General features: G+C 26.9%; 1 protein-coding gene across 1 annotated transcript; it reads right to left on the reverse strand.

Annotated features, from left to right (window-relative positions):
- Positions 1-12,453: 12,453 nt before the first annotated feature.
- Positions 12,454-14,781, reverse strand: LOC110620633 (protein yippee-like). The gene is made up of 6 exons (XM_021764439.2): positions 14,642-14,781; positions 14,235-14,402; positions 13,542-13,585; positions 12,882-12,990; positions 12,750-12,805; positions 12,454-12,681 (listed from the first exon to the last, which is right to left on the reverse strand). The coding sequence occupies exons 2-6, from the start codon at positions 14,328-14,330 to the stop codon at positions 12,597-12,599; spliced, it is 390 nt and encodes a 129-aa protein (XP_021620131.1). The 5' UTR covers positions 14,331-14,402; positions 14,642-14,781; the 3' UTR covers positions 12,454-12,596.
- Between the last annotated feature and the right edge of the window lie 4,274 nt (positions 14,782-19,055).

The raw sequence follows: 19,055 nt of genomic DNA on the forward strand, positions 1-19,055 counted from the left end.
ACGAGATCTGTTAGATAAATGAATCTAATAGTAATTTTATATGAAAACTCAACCTTTCTAAAAGGATCGAGTTTTGATGAAAAATGAAATGCAACGATATCTAGATCTTTTCTTCTATGAATAAGATTGCAAATCAATTTATTGTACTCTTATTACGTAACCCTATCTTATATTAACGACTCATAACTTATTTTAGATGAATGGTTATATAACATCAATATCCTACTATAGATAAAACATATATAGTATGCTAAAGAATTTATCAATTTAAATCATGTTATTTATTGACTACATAAAGTTTTAACATTTATTTATAATATTAGTAATATTTCTTAACGTATAAAATACCAATAGGTTACACGTTTGAGCTTTTAAAGCCAAACGTTTTTCATAATTTTATGTTGTTGAAAAAATAATTTAAATTTAATTAATTTTATTTTTTAGAGAGATTTATAATTTAGTCTCTGAATATTGTCATTATTAACAAGTTAATCCCTACATTTTCAAAAACCTATTAAAACGTTCTTATATTTTATCTCCGTCAATAAAATAGTTATTCCGTCTATTTGTGCCGTTAAAAATATAGTAAAATACCAAATTACCCCATTCTCCTCCTCCTCCTCCTCCACCTCCTCCTCCTTCTTCTTCATCAGTTCTTCATCTTCTTCTTATTTTTTTTCTTATTCTTTTTCTTTGATTCTACTTCGATTTTTCTTTTTATTCTTCTTTTTTAAGGAGGAGGAGGAGGTGATTCTTCTTCTTCTTCTTCTTCTTCTTCTTCTTCTTCTTCATCATCATCATCATCATCATCTTCTCCATCTTCTTCTTCTTCTTATTCTTCTTCTTCTTCTTCTTCTTCTTCTTCATCATCATCATCATCTTCTTCTTCTTCTTCTTTTCTTTTGTGAGGAGGAAGAGAAGGTGATTCTTCTTCTTCTTCTTTTTCTTCATCATCATCATCATCTTCTTTTTCTTCTCCTTCTTCTTCTTTTTCTTCATCATCATCTTCTTCTTTTTCTTCTTTTATGAGGAGGAGGAGGGACTATTTCGTTGACGGAAAAAAACAATAAGGATGTTTTAATAGATATGAGAAAAGATAAGGACGTTTTAATAGATTTCTAAAAATGTAGGGAGGGACTATTTCATTGACGAAAAAAAACGATGAGAATGAACTATTTCGTTGACGGAAAGAAACGATAAGGACATTTTAATATATATGAGAAAAGATAGGGACTATTTCATTGACGGAAAGAAACGATAAAAACGTTTTAATAGATATAAGAAAAGATAAGAACATTTTAATAGATTTCTGAAAATATAGGGACTGACTTGTTTATAATAGCAATATCTAAGGACTAAATAAGAGATTTTCTTTGAGAGTAAAATTGAATTTTAAACATTTTCTTTCACATACTTTATCTATTTTTAACAGAAATGAGGACAGAATGACTATTTTGTTGACGGAGAGAAAAGATAATGACGTTTTAATAGGTTTCTGAAAATGTAGGGACTGACTTATTAATAATGGCAATACCTAGAAACTAAATTGTAAATTTCCCTATTTTTTAATAAATATAGAATAGCACATATAATTATAAATAATAAATATAATATATATATTTTTTTGTTCTATAATTTTTATTTTTTTTAATTATTTTAAAATTATTGTATGTTTTTTAAAATTATAGTAAATATAAATCGATTATTATAGTCGTATTTATTTTATTTTATTTTAAAATTTTTTAAAAGAATTAATAAAAAATTATATTTTTTAATATATATAAAAAGGTAAAATAAATAAAAAATTATAAAATGAAAAGAATATTTACTTACTAAACATAATAAATAGTATTTTGATAATTTAATATTAATTTAATAAAAGATTAAATAAAGGGATCCATTTATAATTTACCCTAAACGCTTTAAATTCATTTAGCTATGGGCTACTATTACAATAAATCGAAAATATTTAACTTTTACATTATAAGATTTAAAAATTTTACTCTAATCATAAACTTGTATAAATATTTAAAATTTATCATTCAATAATTGTAATTTTAAATTTTTTTATTAATATATTTTAAAAAATAATAATTTCACACTCATCTTCATCCCCACGAGGAGGAATAGTTAGGAGTGGGGCCATAGTGCAGGAACCAAAGCTGCAATCGAGGAGCAACACTGACATTCATGTTGCTATTTGTATTTTATATTTATGCCGCTAAAAAATTGCACTGGTTTTCTCGTAATGTAGTCCACGTGCTATGCTCAATTTTCTAACCCCACACCCACCATATCTTTTGATTCCCTATTTTTGAATTTTTTTTAAAAAAAATTTGCTTATTCTTAATAATATTTAGTGGGAGGAAAGTGGGAACCATGAAAATAATTTTTTTTAAAAAAAATATGATAAAAAGATATTCAATAATAAGAGTTCAAAAACTATTGATACAAGCCTATAGCTTGAAGAGTAACAATTCATATTAAGAATAAGGCTTATAAAGATAAATATTCCCAAACCTTACAAACCCAAACCCTCCCTTGCCTCTAACTCGAATTAGCCAAAAGATGGTTGTTGTCTTTCTCTTTAAATCTCTCTAATTGCAATGCTGACAAATCTCTAACAAAGACAACTTATTATTTAAAGATAGGCAAGACTTTAATCGCCAATGAAAGAATTAAAAAAAAAAGTATAACCTAAGCAAAAAGGTTACAAACTATTTAGATCAGCTTTCAGATAATCAAAACACATGCATCACTAGCTCAGGTGGGAAACAAGGGATCTAAACTCCTCAAAAAGGGAGAGCCAGACATCCATAATGACATTAAGTTGTTATCTCTATTGTAATACTCGGCTAAATTCTGATAATAGAAATTTAATTTCGATGAAATTTCCATTAAAATTTGGAATTTTAAAATCAAAAATTTCAGAAGGGGATAATTGATTTTTACAAAAGAATTTCTAGTATTTTTTAAAATATATTTTAAATAAAAATAAAAGTTTTTAGAAGTTTTAATGGCTGCCGAACCTCTCAAATTTGACCGCCAAATATTAGCTGGCAGACCCACTATAAAAAGGTTTCTTACTCGAAGATAGAGAGCATTTCCTTCCCATTTCAGGCAGAGGTGAGTCTAATTCAGCCCTTGATGCTTTTAAGTTTATTCTTCATTTCTCTTCAAAAAATTCACAATTCTTTCTTTCGATTTTGATTATTAAGGTCTTGTGTTAAGAGTTTAAAGTCTAAAGTGTTCAAACATCCTTATTCTACTCAAAATCTTTATTGTGGTCGTTGTTTTGTCTTAAAGAGTTAAGCAAATCCTTATCTCTCTTCTGTCTTGTAATTTTAAAGAGAATGCAAGTTGTTTTTTTTTTTTTTTTCAGTGGTTTGACAATGCATTCAAAGTTTTGGGGTTTAAGTTTTCAAATATGAGATAGTGGATGAATTCCTATTTTGATGATGCATATTAGGTCTTTTGAGTTGATTAGAACCCTATTATGTTGTTATTGTGCAGTTTTTGAAGTTATATGTTTTGGTGATGTTTCGGAGCTCCTATTAAAAGTGCAAAATTGTATTCTTTTTGCAAAATAACCCAGGTTTAGCCATCAAACCTGCTTGTAAATGTTGTCACCTTTGACAGCCTAAACTATCCAATGGACTTTCGGGTCTGTAAGGGGACTTTAGGTTGTCAAACCTGCTGTTGAAAGTCCCTTGTTCAGTCATTTCTAGTTTATTTTTTGTATGTTTTCTGTTATGTTTTTAGAGACTTCTTGGGGTAGTTTTAAATATTGTAAAAGTTATATTTGATCCCTTATTCTAATCCATCTATATAGGATCAGATTTGAGAGACCATAGAGGCCAGTAGTAAGGTAACTACCACAAAGCAAGGCTTGTGTCTGCAAGAGGTGAGTAGAACCAAACTAAACTCTTATTTAATCAAATTAAATATTTTAAGTATGTTCATAATCATGAATGCCCTTTATATTTGAATAGGTTATTCTGCATTAGATTCACGAATATAATGCATGACATATTTAATTGTTATTGTGGATAGATATTGGACGACCCACTAGCTCTTGTGATATGATACAATATATTTATATATGACGGATATACAAGTACAGATCGAGACCCATTCTACTCTCCTGGCATTATGTAAGAGAAAGACTAGAGTATCGATTCTACACCTCTGGCACTATAGATATGCTATATTTAAGAGAAAGTACTGAAAAGTAGTCGCTGTGGGATGGACTTTATTGAATTTTCATGGAGGTTTTCAGGTGGCAAGTCCATCTTAATGTGATTTGTTTGTGTTATGACACATACATCCGAGCATATATTTTATTAAATTATTTTTATATTATGTTTCTACTCACTAGATTACAGTAGCTTATCCCTTTCTCCTAACCCTAGGTGTGTAGGATCAAAGTTAGCATGGGAGTTCAAAAAAATCCCTTGGGTATAGTTCTTTATGTAATAGCTTAATTGTGGATATGTAATGTTGTTATAGTTAGTATTGTGTTTTGTCCGAAGTCCTTTTATAACCTCTTTATCAATGATCTTAGTATGTAAAAAGTTTTAAATTTTATGTTATGCTTGAATCAAACTATGTTATATAATGATAATTATACTGAAACATTTGATGAGAGTTTTAGTATAGGTTTATGTTTACATTATGTATGTATGCATATATCGAATTTATTTCACGTTATGAAAATATTTTATGTATATTTTAGAGATCATGTTGAGATTATATTAGATGTATAAATATTATAATATCACATATCTACTGTCTAAGGGAGCATCATGATGTGGTACTCGGTTAGCTAATGTCGGCGATACTACTGTAATACAATCCCATGCCCATATTTGAAGTATGAACAATGGACCAGCCATCTGCATAATGTCAGGATTTGTCACCTTATACAATTGTTTGTACAACTATGTCAAACATATCTCACCCCAGCTATAATTGTCGGCTTCATCCAGATCGGCCAGCAACGGTAAAAATATAAGATTCACATGAGAAGCAGATGTATCACTAAAAATAGATCCAATGACTTTTATAATATATGCTCGTGTGAACCTTTGTACAACTTCTTCTTCAGCATCATTCGGAAGTTGACTAAACTTTTCAGCTAGCCAGATCATTTTCAAATAGCACCCTTTTATGGTATTATTAGGTGGAATGACACCTAATAATGCCTCACATACTATTGGCTAATGGTGACGTGATCGGCCTGTAACAACTGCACCATTAACTGACAACCTAGTAAGATTCACATGAGAAGCAGATGTATCACTGAAAATAGATCTAATGACTCTCATAATATATGCTTGTGTGAACCTCTGTACAACTTCCTCTTCAACATCATCCGGAAGTTGATTAAACTTTTCAGCTAGCCAGATCATTTTCAAATAGCACCATCTTATGGTATTATTAGGTGGAACAACACCTAATAATGCCTCACATACTGTTGGCCAACGGTAATGTGATCGGCCTGTAACAGCTGCACCATTAACCGACAACCTAGTAATTAGCCACACATTTTGAAGGGTAATGGTCATTTCTCCTTCCAGAAACATAAATGTATAGGTCTCCAGTCGCTACTGCTCAACAAGAGCAGTAATTCGGTGTCAATCCAAAGTAAAAAAAACCTAGACGTATCACGCCATAAAAACCCGTACGCCGTAAGTGAAGTATAATTTGCTCTGAAATATCGTCCAAATGTAAAATCGTATCCGTTCTTTTGCAGCCCATCGCTCTAGTTTCTATAGTGTGTTGTCAAATAACCTCATACCAATATTCTGATTGCACATGTAGCGACGATTGATCATTAGGACCCAGTAAAATATAATCACAATGGTCACGGCGATTACGTCTTTCTTCCATATTTAATTATATAGAATAATATACTATATCACATCACAATCACATACTATATTAATACACGTTTACTAAATTTATTTTATTCAAAATCACAAAAAATATTCAATAATCATATTAAATTATTATTTATAAATTTTTATCAAATTTAATCATAATTAATTTTTCTCACTAAATCATAATAAAAAAATTTATTACGACACTAATATACTCTTACTAAATTTATTCTCTCTAAAAACTAAAATAAATATTCAATCACCATATTACATTATCAATTATAAATTTCTACTACACTTAATTACACTTAATTTTTTTTACTAATCTAAATACAAATTATTAATTCATTCTACCTAAATCATATTATATATTTTAAAACTAAATTAATTATCAATATTAATTTTTTTCACTAAATCACAATAAAAATTATTTATCACTACATTAATATACATTTACTAAATTTTTTCTATCCAAAACCACAATAGATATTCATTTACCATATTACATTATCAATTATAAATTTCTAATACATTTAATCACACTTAATGTTTTTTATTAAACTAAAAATAAATTATTAATTCATTATAACTAAATCACATTATATATTTTAAAACTAAATAATTACCAATATTAATTTTTTTCACTAAATAACAATAAAAAATTTTACATTGCACTAATATACATTTACTAAATTTATTCTATTCAAAAATCACAATAAATATTATTAACTTATTCTATCCTAAAATTACTATAATTAATACTAAACTAATTTTTTCAACTAAATCATAATTGTATAAATTTTTAATATATATAATACTAAAAATTATAATTACATGCAAAATTACAACCCATAATTTTATTTTTATATATCAATAAAAAATATATATACACATTTAAAAAAAATATAGAGTTATAGACAAACATGTTAAAGAGAGTGGGAGGTGCTGAGGGAGATGGAGTAAAATGGTAGAGAGGGAGATGATGGAGAGAAAGAAGTGTACTTAGGAGGGAGGCGGAGAGAAAGGAAGAAACAGGGAAATAGGGAAAATGGGGAGATGGGGAAGGAGACTTTGGCTTTAAAGCCAAAATCTCCACCCTTACTCTGCTTGTTGAGTAGAGTAAGGGGTTTGTGGGTGCATGTAGGTGCCAGGCACATGCATGAAAAAGATCCAGCACTATAAATGCCGGACACTTTTTTGGGGTGATCGACCCTAAGAGTCAATCACCTTCACTTCCTTTGTCAGGGGTACAAAGATTCTCTACACCCTTGAGGTGATAACTCGTCCAGGCATATTCGGCACTCTAAGTATTGAACGTGCCACGTATGTCATCACGGAAGCCCGTGACAGGAAGCTTATTCTTCGACACCAACGGTGTCGAATATATTTTTTTGATACACAAAATTTGAAAATATTTTCAGTTAGTACATGATTTGATAAATAATTTTTTTTAACTATGTATGTTTGAAAAAAAACTAAAGCAATAAGCTGTTATTTATTGATTCATCGTCCTATGAAGATAAATTTCAATGAATTGATGGATTCACTCCAACTCCTGAATGTCATGATTTACATTTTGAATTTTTAAAGGACCTTGCGTGCAATTAATAGTCTAATAAGTGTTTCCCATTCATCCTCTACAAAACATCAATTAAAGCTTTCAATTAGGCAATGTTTTTACATCCCATCTCATCAAAGAACCGGTTAAACAAAGGGATAAGAATTTAACATTTAATTATAATCGAATTGAAGTTGAATCGATATATTATTAAATAAATATTAAATTAATAATAATATTTTTTTAAAAGTTATTAAAATTTTAAAATTTAAATTTTTTTAAAAAATAATTTAAATTTTAAATAATAACTTTTAATTATAAAAATATATAAAATCATAAACTTAAAATGTGCTGCAGTGGTAAAGGCAAGCGTCCAAATTTAATTCTAAACTAACTTATTTAAAAAAATAAAGCTGTGCAGTGGTGGCTTGATTTTAAACTAAATTAAATTAAAATAATACTAAACTAAAATAAATAGATAGAAAATTAAATATGCGTTCAGATTTCTTATTTTTTATTTTATAAAAAATTTTAAAATTTATTTATTTGATAGTGTTATATTTTTTATTTTTATTATATGTTAGAAAATATTTTTAAATAAAAAAAATTAAAACTGAAAACTATATAAATATTGATTCCTATTGCATATTCTATCAAATCATTATTTTTCTTTACTATCTTTATTAAATTATCATTAAAAATTTTAAAATTTCTCATCAATTAAATTTATAATTTTAAATATATATTTATTTAATTAATTTATAAAATATATTTTATTTTATTATTATAAGAGAAATTTATTATTTAGCTTTTGTGATATAGAAAAATTTATTAATTGATTTATTAATTTTAAAAAATAAATTAAAATATTTTTTAGATTATAAATATATTAATTAGTCTTTTTATTAATTTTAATTATTAAATATTTTATAATTTAATCTTTATAATATGAAAAAAATTATTAATTAATTGTTCAGTTTTATAAAAATATTTACTAATTAATCCCTATAATATTAAAAAAACTCATTAATTAGTCATTTTATTCTGAAAAATACATTAACGTATTCTTAAGTATTAAATGCATTAGTTTTTTTGTTTTTTGATATGAGAATTGGGGGTTGGGAGAGCAAAATCTGAAATCTCTCAAATTTACTCAAATGCACTTACCACCAGACTATGTCTATGAGTGCTAAATTTATTAGTTTTAACTATTAAATATTTTACTATTTAATTTATATAGTAAGAGAAAATTTATTAATTAATCTCTCAATTTTATAAAAATATCTACTAATTAGCTTTTTTTATATTGATCACATTTTAAACCTTTTTATAACACTTAATAGTTAAAATTAATAGAAGAAATTAATTAGTAAATTTTTTAAAATTTTAGAGACATTTTAATATATTTTTAAAATTAATAGATTAATTAGTGAGTTTTCCTACCCTATAGAAAATAAATAATAATATTTAATTTTATAATACTTAATAGCTAAAAATTAACGAATAGATTAACTAGCCGACTTTTCAAAATCTCATGTCAAGACTAAATAGCTAACTTATAAGAATTCTTATATCAAATAAATCAAATTATACTTTTTTATTATAATATCATATATTATGTAAATATAATTTATTATTATTTTTGTGTATTAACCATTTATAAAATTATTTATATTTTTATTTTATTATTAAATATCATATTTTTAAAAATTATTTTATTTTTTACTTTTATAAAAAAATTATTTTAATTTTTAAACAAATAATTTCTAAAAAACTGTTTTTAAGAAGTAAATAATAAAAATAAAAAAATTATTTTCAATTTTATTTAAATAAGTAACATAAATTCCACCGTCATATTGAACCAACTCTAAATAAGTCAAATAAAACATATTCAAGTCAGATCAATTGCAAGTACCTTTTCAAAGCAAAATCCAAAATGATTCATTCCTAAGAAAAAGAGAAAGAGAAAGAGAGCGACCACATTACGATTTTGTAGGCCGATGGAGCAAAGACCTCAGGCTCCTTTTTTTTTCTCCATCTGGTCCTACTTTTTTATTTGTTTCGTTTAGTTGTGTGTGGTTTTATTGTTATTTTAGTAGCTCTTGTGTTTTTTGAGATTTATCCTCTATTTATTTTTATTGTTTGAAATGTTTTGGGATGTTTTGCTTTCAGATTGGGGATGAGTTCTTCGTTATTGATGGCGATATCTTGAAATGGCGCCTCACGGCGATTAACTCTCCCATTCGCTTCGATGAGGCTAGACTCTATCATGTCCCTCTCCTCGTGTGATGATGTTCTTGGGTGATTTAAGTGCTTTGGAGATTGAATTATTGATTGATGCTGGGGCTATTTTCTGTTGGGGTTTGCTCCTTTGTGATTTTCTACCGAATCTGTTGTTTGACTTTGTATGTCTGGATTTTTGCTTCTTGTCTCATGTTTTGAATTTTTGCATGTCACTGTTTGGTCTGTGCAATTTGTTCTTTGGTATGTTTTCTTTATCGATGGTGGCTAAGATGCAGGGTATTGGTGGTGCTGTACGTGAAGATTGTAAAGTATGCTTCTAATGGAAAGCCTCTCGGAGAAGTAGAAGTCACCCTAAAAATGATTTTTTCGATTTGAGGAAATGACAGAGAGGCCATCAAAAAATAAACACTTACCTGAGATTCGAAAAACTTGAAAAAAAAGAAAAAAGTGAGAAGAACTTTAAGAAATAGTATAACAGAGGCCGCAAGAATAGCAAGAATGTCGAAAGTAAGAAAATGAAGAAGAATGTCTAATTTTATACTCCAAGCCGAGCATTTATGAGCTTTCAAAAAGCCGCGTTTCAAAAATCCAAATAGCAAAGGTCATTAAGACATCTCTGGAGAGATGTGTACACATACTTATGACGACGCCTCATGAGTCAAAAGGAGTTAATGAGTGCGCATTTGATAATGAAAGCGCCAATTTCGAATCGCTCCACCACGCGAAAGGACATCTGATAACATAATAATGATAGACCCCTTGAGATCGCGATACATGTAAATGAAAGAGAAGAGGATCGTATCAGCCTGTCTGGTTCGACCATCTTGCAGGAGGACCACCCGTCATGGAATGCAAGTCCGACCTCCAACATCTCCGACCTCACCCATACACGGAGCGTGCAAGCTGACCTCATTAAAGCATGCAGATCCCCAACGAGATCATCATTGCGTATGTAAGTAGAACTGACAGACGATACATGAGTGATAAGATAAGGCATGATAGAAGCGGCTCAATATTTATTAGCCGACTGCCCATCATAAATGAGCCGCCTGACACTTCTGCCATAACACTCCTCTGTCGCATTAGATAGAACGATTTGTCAGAATGAACCAGAATGATCAAAGTATTAATAACCTTGAATCGATTATGTAGAGGGACAAATTCTAAAAAAATTCAGATCCTAGAAGCTCAAAAACGGCACCAAGAATTCTCTAACATCCTTAAAGTCGTAAAACAGTCTTATCCTCTATCTGTTTCTGAACCACTCAATTAGATCCATTAACTTTTCCATAAATCAAACTCTCACCTACGTGTCATCATCTCCATCCCACTGGATCTCATATTTATCAATTATGAGAAACAAGAGCATAAAATAAGAAAAAGAGAAAGAAAGAGAGAGAGTGACCATATTACGATTTTGCAGGTCGACGGGGCAGAGGCCTTGGTCTCCTTTTCTTCCCATCTGGTCTTGTTTTTTTGTTTTGTTTCATTTTGATGTGTGTAGTTTTATTGTTATTTTCATAGGTCTTGGGTTCTCTGAGATTCATCCTCTGTTTATTTTTATTGTTTGGAATGTTTTGGGACATTTTGTTTATTTTTATTGATGGACTAGACTTTCAGTTGAATTTGTAATTAAACTGTGTTGCTTAATTTGTATTTTCTCTTGTAATTTTTGCTCTATTATAGGCTTTGTTAAATGATATCTTGAAGCATTGATAAAAAAAAAATAAAAAAAAAAAATCAGAAAAGTCAAATTTAATGAGAAGTGAAAAAATAAAAAATACAATTATACTTAAATTAAGATGAAAAAACATAATAAAATACGTCGATAAAAGTCACAAACTTGGTTATTATTTTTTTGGCCTAATGATATAAAAAAAATTAATATTTAATATTTATTTCAATTATAGATTTTTTTATTTTTACCCATTTTAACTTAATTTTAAAATTTTATATTAATTATAGTTTGTAGTCAAATTAAGAAATTAAAAATGTTAATTTGCAATTAATTTACATTAATAATATTATTTTATTTGTATTTATTGATATGACAAGTAATATGATAATAAAAACATTAAATTTTTCGATTTTTATCATTTATAGTCAATTTTCAAAGAATTTTCAATTATAACAAACTAAATAATCAAAATAAATATTTTATTCTTAATACAATAAAACTTTTTATTATTTAATTTAAAATTTTCCATGTTCCTCTAAAAATTATTTTTGAAAATAGATAAAACTTTAATTTTCAAAATGAAAAATTCATAGTAAAAATATTTAAAGAATCATATAAAAATATTAATAACAACAATATATTGATAATTATTTGAGCACCTAAATATAATTAATGATTAACATATGGATAGGTTGTATATATGTAGAGAAGGATGGGAAGAGATAGAAAGAGATGAGTTGAGGAATACAGCAAGAGAGAAGAGAATATTTTCTTTAAAAAAAAAAAATGAGGAAAGAAAAATCATCCTGACCCAATCTAACATAGGATCCCAATTGGCAGTAGCTGCCCAAGATGAGTCAAAATAGATTTCAAAGGGTGACGTTAATATTACCATGAACAGAGAGATGAATAAATATGTCCAACTGGGCAGCTACTGCCAATAGTACACCAGTTCATGAATCCTGAAACTGAACTGAATGAACAATTAGAATGGAAGCAGAAGGGAGAAATTATTCAACCTCCCTGAGCAAACCATCATCTTACTCCTTTAATGGCAAGCTTTTAACTGCATTCACCATTTACACAAAGCGGAAGGCAAACTACTATGAAATTTCATTAGCAAGTTGATTGGCAATACGAAAAAAGAAACTAAACCACTTTACTTAAATAGACATGGAAATCAAACCAGGGAAAAAAATTTACAGTTACTTAAATATTTCGGGCTGATAGCTGATCAAGCATCATCAGCATCACTTCCAATAGCTTGAGCTTCTTGACCACCCATGTAGTTGCTTCCATCAGGCCCCAAAACCTTACCCCTACTCCACAATAAATTCCAATCTCAATAATAATTTGATGCAAACCACAATAAAAGAGTGACACTCACCTCTCAAGGATGAATTTCCCTTCTTTGTACTTCTGGCCTTTCTCGTGCGCATACTCCTGAAAACGACACGAGATTATAAGCATTGCTGCAAAAAACTGATGCAGAAAACGACTGATAAGAATCAAATCTTACGTATTTCCAACCCAAAATCGAACCACAACCAACACAGAATATGTCAACAACAGTGTGCATTCCGGTCATCATCATTCGTTCTTCTTGGTCTCCTTCTGTGATGTTCACACTTATTATTCGGACAGAGCAAATGTCAGACACACCATTGATGAGCAGAAAATAAACGTGAAATTGTACATTCATGACAATAGGCAAATGTCAATGAACATTATTGGCAATACACTAATTGTGCAGCTCTTATGTAAATGAGCACCATGCTTTTCTTTGGAGAATCTGATACAACATATTTCAATATCACCCCAGTTAATATTTTGATCCACTAAAGCTTCCATTTGCTTGCTTGACGACAGAATTCGTAGCAACTGAGGCAATGCAAAATACAACTAGAGCGGCTGCAATGACTAATGATAACTACAATCTACATCAAATCCCACAAACATATTGGGGGGCAAAAAATCCAGCAACTCAAAAATGAACTTTCAGACCAAATTTCACCAGATTTTATTTAGTATAAGCACATAAGCTGGTCTAATGCAATTGGAAGTCGGACTACTATCAAGCCAAAATCAAACATTTAGATTGAGTGATCATGACACAAAATAAAATCAAAGGAAATTTTAGCCCAACTTGTAGTTAAGAACAAAAACATGGTACACTTACACCTTATCAAAGAGATAAGCCTTTCCATGCCTGCAATGAAAAGTCTGGAACAAAGATAAAACAAGGGATTAGAATGATTAGAATGTGCTAGTTCTGCCAATTAATCCTGACGACAAGAGATGATAAGTTTGATTCATTATAGGACTTAAGACACTGAAACATAGGACCAAAGATTTTTCCCTTTCAAATGACCAACAGAAGAATGTAAGAGTCTATTCACAACCAAATTATAATCAAAGCCCTAAACTTAAGCATTAATCCACAACAAAGACGTTTATCTACATTATCACAGAGAACAGAATATATCAAATCAACCTGGACGCATCTTTCTAAATGCAGAAAGCCTTAGAACACACTTTACTGAAAGATTATGAAACAGGAAAAGCCCAACAAATGTAATCTCAAATCGTAGAAAGCTTTTCTTTTCTTCATCTTCAGGTGAAAAAAAAGAAAATACATGTAGCATACAAGGGATTTTCCTCAGCAATGTCCTTCTCCCACAAAATTCATCAGCAATGGCAGTTCTATAATGTCATTAATTATGTCTAATTCCTCCCCAAACGCAAGGAGAACTCAACGTAAAATACCCAAAACTTCCAAAACAATACAGCAGAATGCTGTTAAAAGAATACGAAAAGAGCAGAGAGATCAATGAACACATTACAGTGGCGAAGTGGGAAGAGGGAAATAAACCTTGGAAATGATATCATCAGCAAAAGCAAGATGTGTTTGGCAGTGTTTGCAGCTATAAATGCTTCCTTCAAGGCTGATCACAAATAGCCTTCCCATTTCTTTCCCTTTCCAGCCAATCTTTCTACCAACAAACACACCACCCCAGCCAAAGTATCAACCTTTGTTTCCCTTCAAAAACCAGCAAAACAAAATGGAAAGAAACCAACCTCCACATATCAGATGTTACCAAACAGAACCCAGAATTTAAAATAAAAAGAAAATCAATAATACAAAGACAACAAATTAATCCTAAACTGAACAAATCAAAGATCGAATAACAACAATCTCACACATTGCACATCTGTATCTCAATGCAGAGAAAGTAGAAACAATAGAGAAGGTAGGGTGCTTTATTTATTCATCATTACCAGCAGAGATCACAGAGAGCGCTTAAAAGCAATGAAATGGTTATGATTTCATGGAACCCATAGCAAATGCTCCTCCCTTTATATGTAGAGACATGTGAGCAAAAATGCTTAAAATTCTGAAATGAAGAGACTCTCTCCACTCCTCTCGAGGCTTTGAGTTTCAGCCCAAGAACTCATAAGACTTGTCAAGTTTAATTTTGGGCTTTTGGCTTGCTGTTCCTGGATTTTCCTTTTTTTTTTTTCTCTAATAAATATTAATATGACATTTAAAAATTAATTAAAAAATAATTTTTAACTAAATTACAAATATAAAATTTAAATTAAAAAATTATTTTATTAAAAAAATTTTTAAAGACTAAATTTAAAAATATAAAAAATGATGGGTAGATTTTACTAAATATCAAAAATAAAATTTAAAATTTATTAATGATATTTAACCGTGTTAAAAAAAAATTTATTAGTAATTATGGAAAATAAAGGACAAATTTTTTGAATTATATTACAAATGAAAATATTAGATTTTATTTTTTTTTGAAATAAGGGGTTGGGGGAGTCAAACCTTAGACCTCTCAGATCTATCCGGATGCACTTTCCACCAAGCTAAGCCCAGAATATTAGATTTTATTAAAACAATAATATCATAATCAATCGTATATTGTTTGAATTAAATGTTAAGTGGGATTTGAATTCTTAGAATTAAATAGGATTATAATAATTACTTTCTACATTAATCACAATATTAAAATTGAAAATAGAAATCATTTTAGAATATTTAAAAATAAAAAAATAAATAAAAACTATAGAATGAAAAACTTGTTTTTTTTTTTAATTTTTTTATTTAAATTAATTCTAAAAGTTAAATTTAAACTTAATCAACTCAAAATTAACGAAATATAAATTTCTATTTTTATTTTTTTAGCTTTAAGCTAAAGATTAGCTTAAGTTAAAACTTTGGAAGTAAATTATATAAAAAATTGAAAAATAAAATAAATTAAACATCCTCCGTAAATATGGAGTAGGTGAACATTCGATGATTCAATTTAAAATTAAATTAAACCAGTTTGATTCGGTTCGATTTGATCGATTTGAAATTTTAATAAATTTTTTATTTTTTTCACTTTATTTTTAATATTTTAAAATTTAATTAAAATATTTTAACTTTAATATATGATTTAATCTGTCTATATTATTAAAAATAATATATTATTATCATTAAATCAGTTCAGTTTGATTTTTTTAATTTTTTTTATTAAAATTGAATCGAATCAAATTAAAATAATTAAAATTTTTTAAAATTAAATATCAAATTAGACTAAAATAAATAAAAAATTAAATCAAAATTTTTAATTAATTTAGTTCAGTATGACGTACGATAATCAATTAGTTTTTTTTTTTTCTTCTGAAATTTTTGTTTTATGGTTTCATTTTTTTTATTTTTCTATTAGCAAATATTTTCTCTACCCTACGAAATTAAATTTCATGTACTCATATTCCCTTTATTTGCCATAATTTATTTTGCAAGAAAAATTTTAAATAAATTTTTTAAGAATTATGCAAAAATTTAATTTTCTTTAAAATGAGAATTTTTTAAATTAAAAAATAATTGAATTTATTCATTTAGAGAAAGAATTATTAAAAAAATATTAATTAAATTGAATTCTTATAAAATTTTAATAAATTTTAATTTCTAATTAAAATGCCATTTAGAGGTCTGCCATAATTAACTCACATAATACCATTATTTATAAATAATTGTATTGTAAAATTTCTTTTAATATATATATATATATATATATATATATATTGAAATAATAGTCTATTTATTAGTTAATTATTGTTATGTTTTTATTTAATATTTATTCAAAATAAAATTCATTAATTTTAAAAATAATTTTATAATATGAGCTATTTAATTTTTAAGTATAATAAGGTTGGAGGATATATTAAAAATAAATAAATGAAATTTATTGATTTTACTATATACTATATTAACTATAATTTTTAACCTATATAAAAGCAATGGCACCATAGCGTGCTTAATTTTATTTATTTATTTTTATTTTAAGCGATCATAATTGAATTTTTAAATAAAGAACAATCATAATTAGTTTTTTAATAATTAAATTAAATAATTCTTAATTTAAATTAATTTTTATTACACATTAATCATTCTTATTAATTTGAATCTCTATTTTTTAAAATAAAATAACTTTTAAATATTTTATCTTTAGTTTGTGATTAATTTGAATCTCTATTTTTTAAAATAAAATAACTTTTAAATATTTTATCTTTAGTTTGTCTTAAAAAATAAAATTAATTTTATCTAAGAATTTAATGGTTTAAATGTTATTTAAAGCAAAATTTTAGAGATTAAAATGTAATATTTTAATGGTGGAAATGTTATAAATTAAAAAATTTAGGATGTAATTTTTATATATTAAATAAAAACAAAAATGACAGAATTTAATAGTGAATTTTATTAATATTTAGGAATTTAATTAATTGTTTTTTTTTAAATTAATATACTCAATTTTTGAGAGCCCAAGCTGTTTTAAAAAATTTAGATAAAAACTATTTTAAAAAACATTGAGCTTTATAAATGAAAAATATTTTTTATATTTTTTAAAATTTGAAATATTAAAAAAATTTAATAAACAGAAAATAGTTTTATAATTAAAGAAAAGATAAGTTATGGTAAAGAAAAATTTTTTTTGTTCATAAGAGAAAGTTTTTTTTTTAAATGGCTTTTTTCTTTTTAATTAATAATATATTTTTCGTTATTTAAATTTTTTGACTATTCTAAATGGTACAAAATATGAAAAATATTTTCTATAAAATAAACGAAATTTTTAGTGTATTTATTTTTTAAAATTTAAAAAAAAGATTTTTTTTTTAAATTTGAGAGCCGACATTGTCTCGGCCCGTCTTCGCTTCGTCATAATCTAACTACAAAGTGATTTAGGTTGGATTGTTTTAGTCTTTTTTCATTACATATTAAAATTATTTAGTCTCAAATTTTTAACTATGGCAAATTCTATTGATTGATTTTGAATTTCCATTAAGCAATGTTATTAAATTTAGAATGGCTTGTGAGATTGATTTAGTAATTGGCACATTCAAACTTGCATAACTAAAATTGCATTGCATTTTACATAATTTCTTAATGGCTATAGATCAGAGGCTTCTCTTTAATCTTTTTGTTTATAAATCCAATAATATGCCTTAACTATCTATATTATTTACTCATATAATATTCATACTATTTATTTTCTCTAACTAAAAACAAAATAAGTTGAATTACAGTTTTTTTTACAGATAGACAAAACAATTTGATTTATAAAATATAATGAACGAATAATTTTAATATAGAGACAAGTTAAGAATTTTTTTAAAAATTTAGAAATTTGATAGTAATTCACTCCTAAAAGAAATTGCAATTCTAAAAATTATTTTACAGCAATCACCCTCCCTTATTTTTTTCAATAAAAAAAAAATTATTTCTTTTTCAAGATTTCAACTCCAAATATCTTATTCATTTTTTAAAAAAATATTCAAAAAATAAGTTGTTCATTTATTATTTAATTTATTTTTATACAATCAATTTTTATTATTAAAAGTGAAGGTTATTTTTGTTTATTCCTCGTTTGGCTATTTGAATTTATAAAAATAAATTTTACAATTTTAGAAAAAATAGTTTTAATTATGGTTAGATTATTGAATGGGTTTCATAAACTATCTAGATTAAAAAAAATAATTCTAAAAAAATTTTAATTTAATAGATTATGAGTTAGATTATTAATTTTTTTAAAAAAACTTTAAATATAAATAAATTAAATAATACTTATGCGTATAATAGATTAAATTATTCAAATTATAAAAGAAAAATCTTAAAGTTAATTCACTTTGCAAAAAAATTTTTCATATAAGCTTTCTCTAACTATTTTTAATCACAACTTGAGAATTTTATCTTTAATATCTATATAAACAAAAAAATAAATTTGGAGTGAATGAAATTAAAGGTTTTGCTAAAAAAGATAGAATTGACCCCTGACTAGGATCCACAGATGGTGCATTAGCTTTTAAGAAACAAGGAGCAACTGTAGTTGTAGTTCTACCGAGTATGGGGTTCTTTCAAGTCTTGGGTTGGGTATCAAGTCATTAGGGCTCTAGTGTTTCCTGTGTTTGGGGCTTTCCTTCTTAGGCTTCTCTTGGCCTCTAGAATCTTGAACTATAATCGGGACTTTGGCCTTTCATCCTTGTAGACCTTGGACCATTATTTTATCCAATGAACCTTTATCTTGGGAATAAAATATATATATATATATCACGAACATCATCCTATTCCTGAAATGGACCAGGAGCTTTTACAACACTAACACAATCAACATATTATTGGTCAAAATCTCATTTAAGA

The sequence above is a fragment of the Manihot esculenta genome, chromosome 8 (genome assembly GCF_001659605.2).
Source record: "Manihot esculenta cultivar AM560-2 chromosome 8, M.esculenta_v8, whole genome shotgun sequence".
Lineage (NCBI taxonomy): Eukaryota > Viridiplantae > Streptophyta > Magnoliopsida > Malpighiales > Euphorbiaceae > Manihot > Manihot esculenta.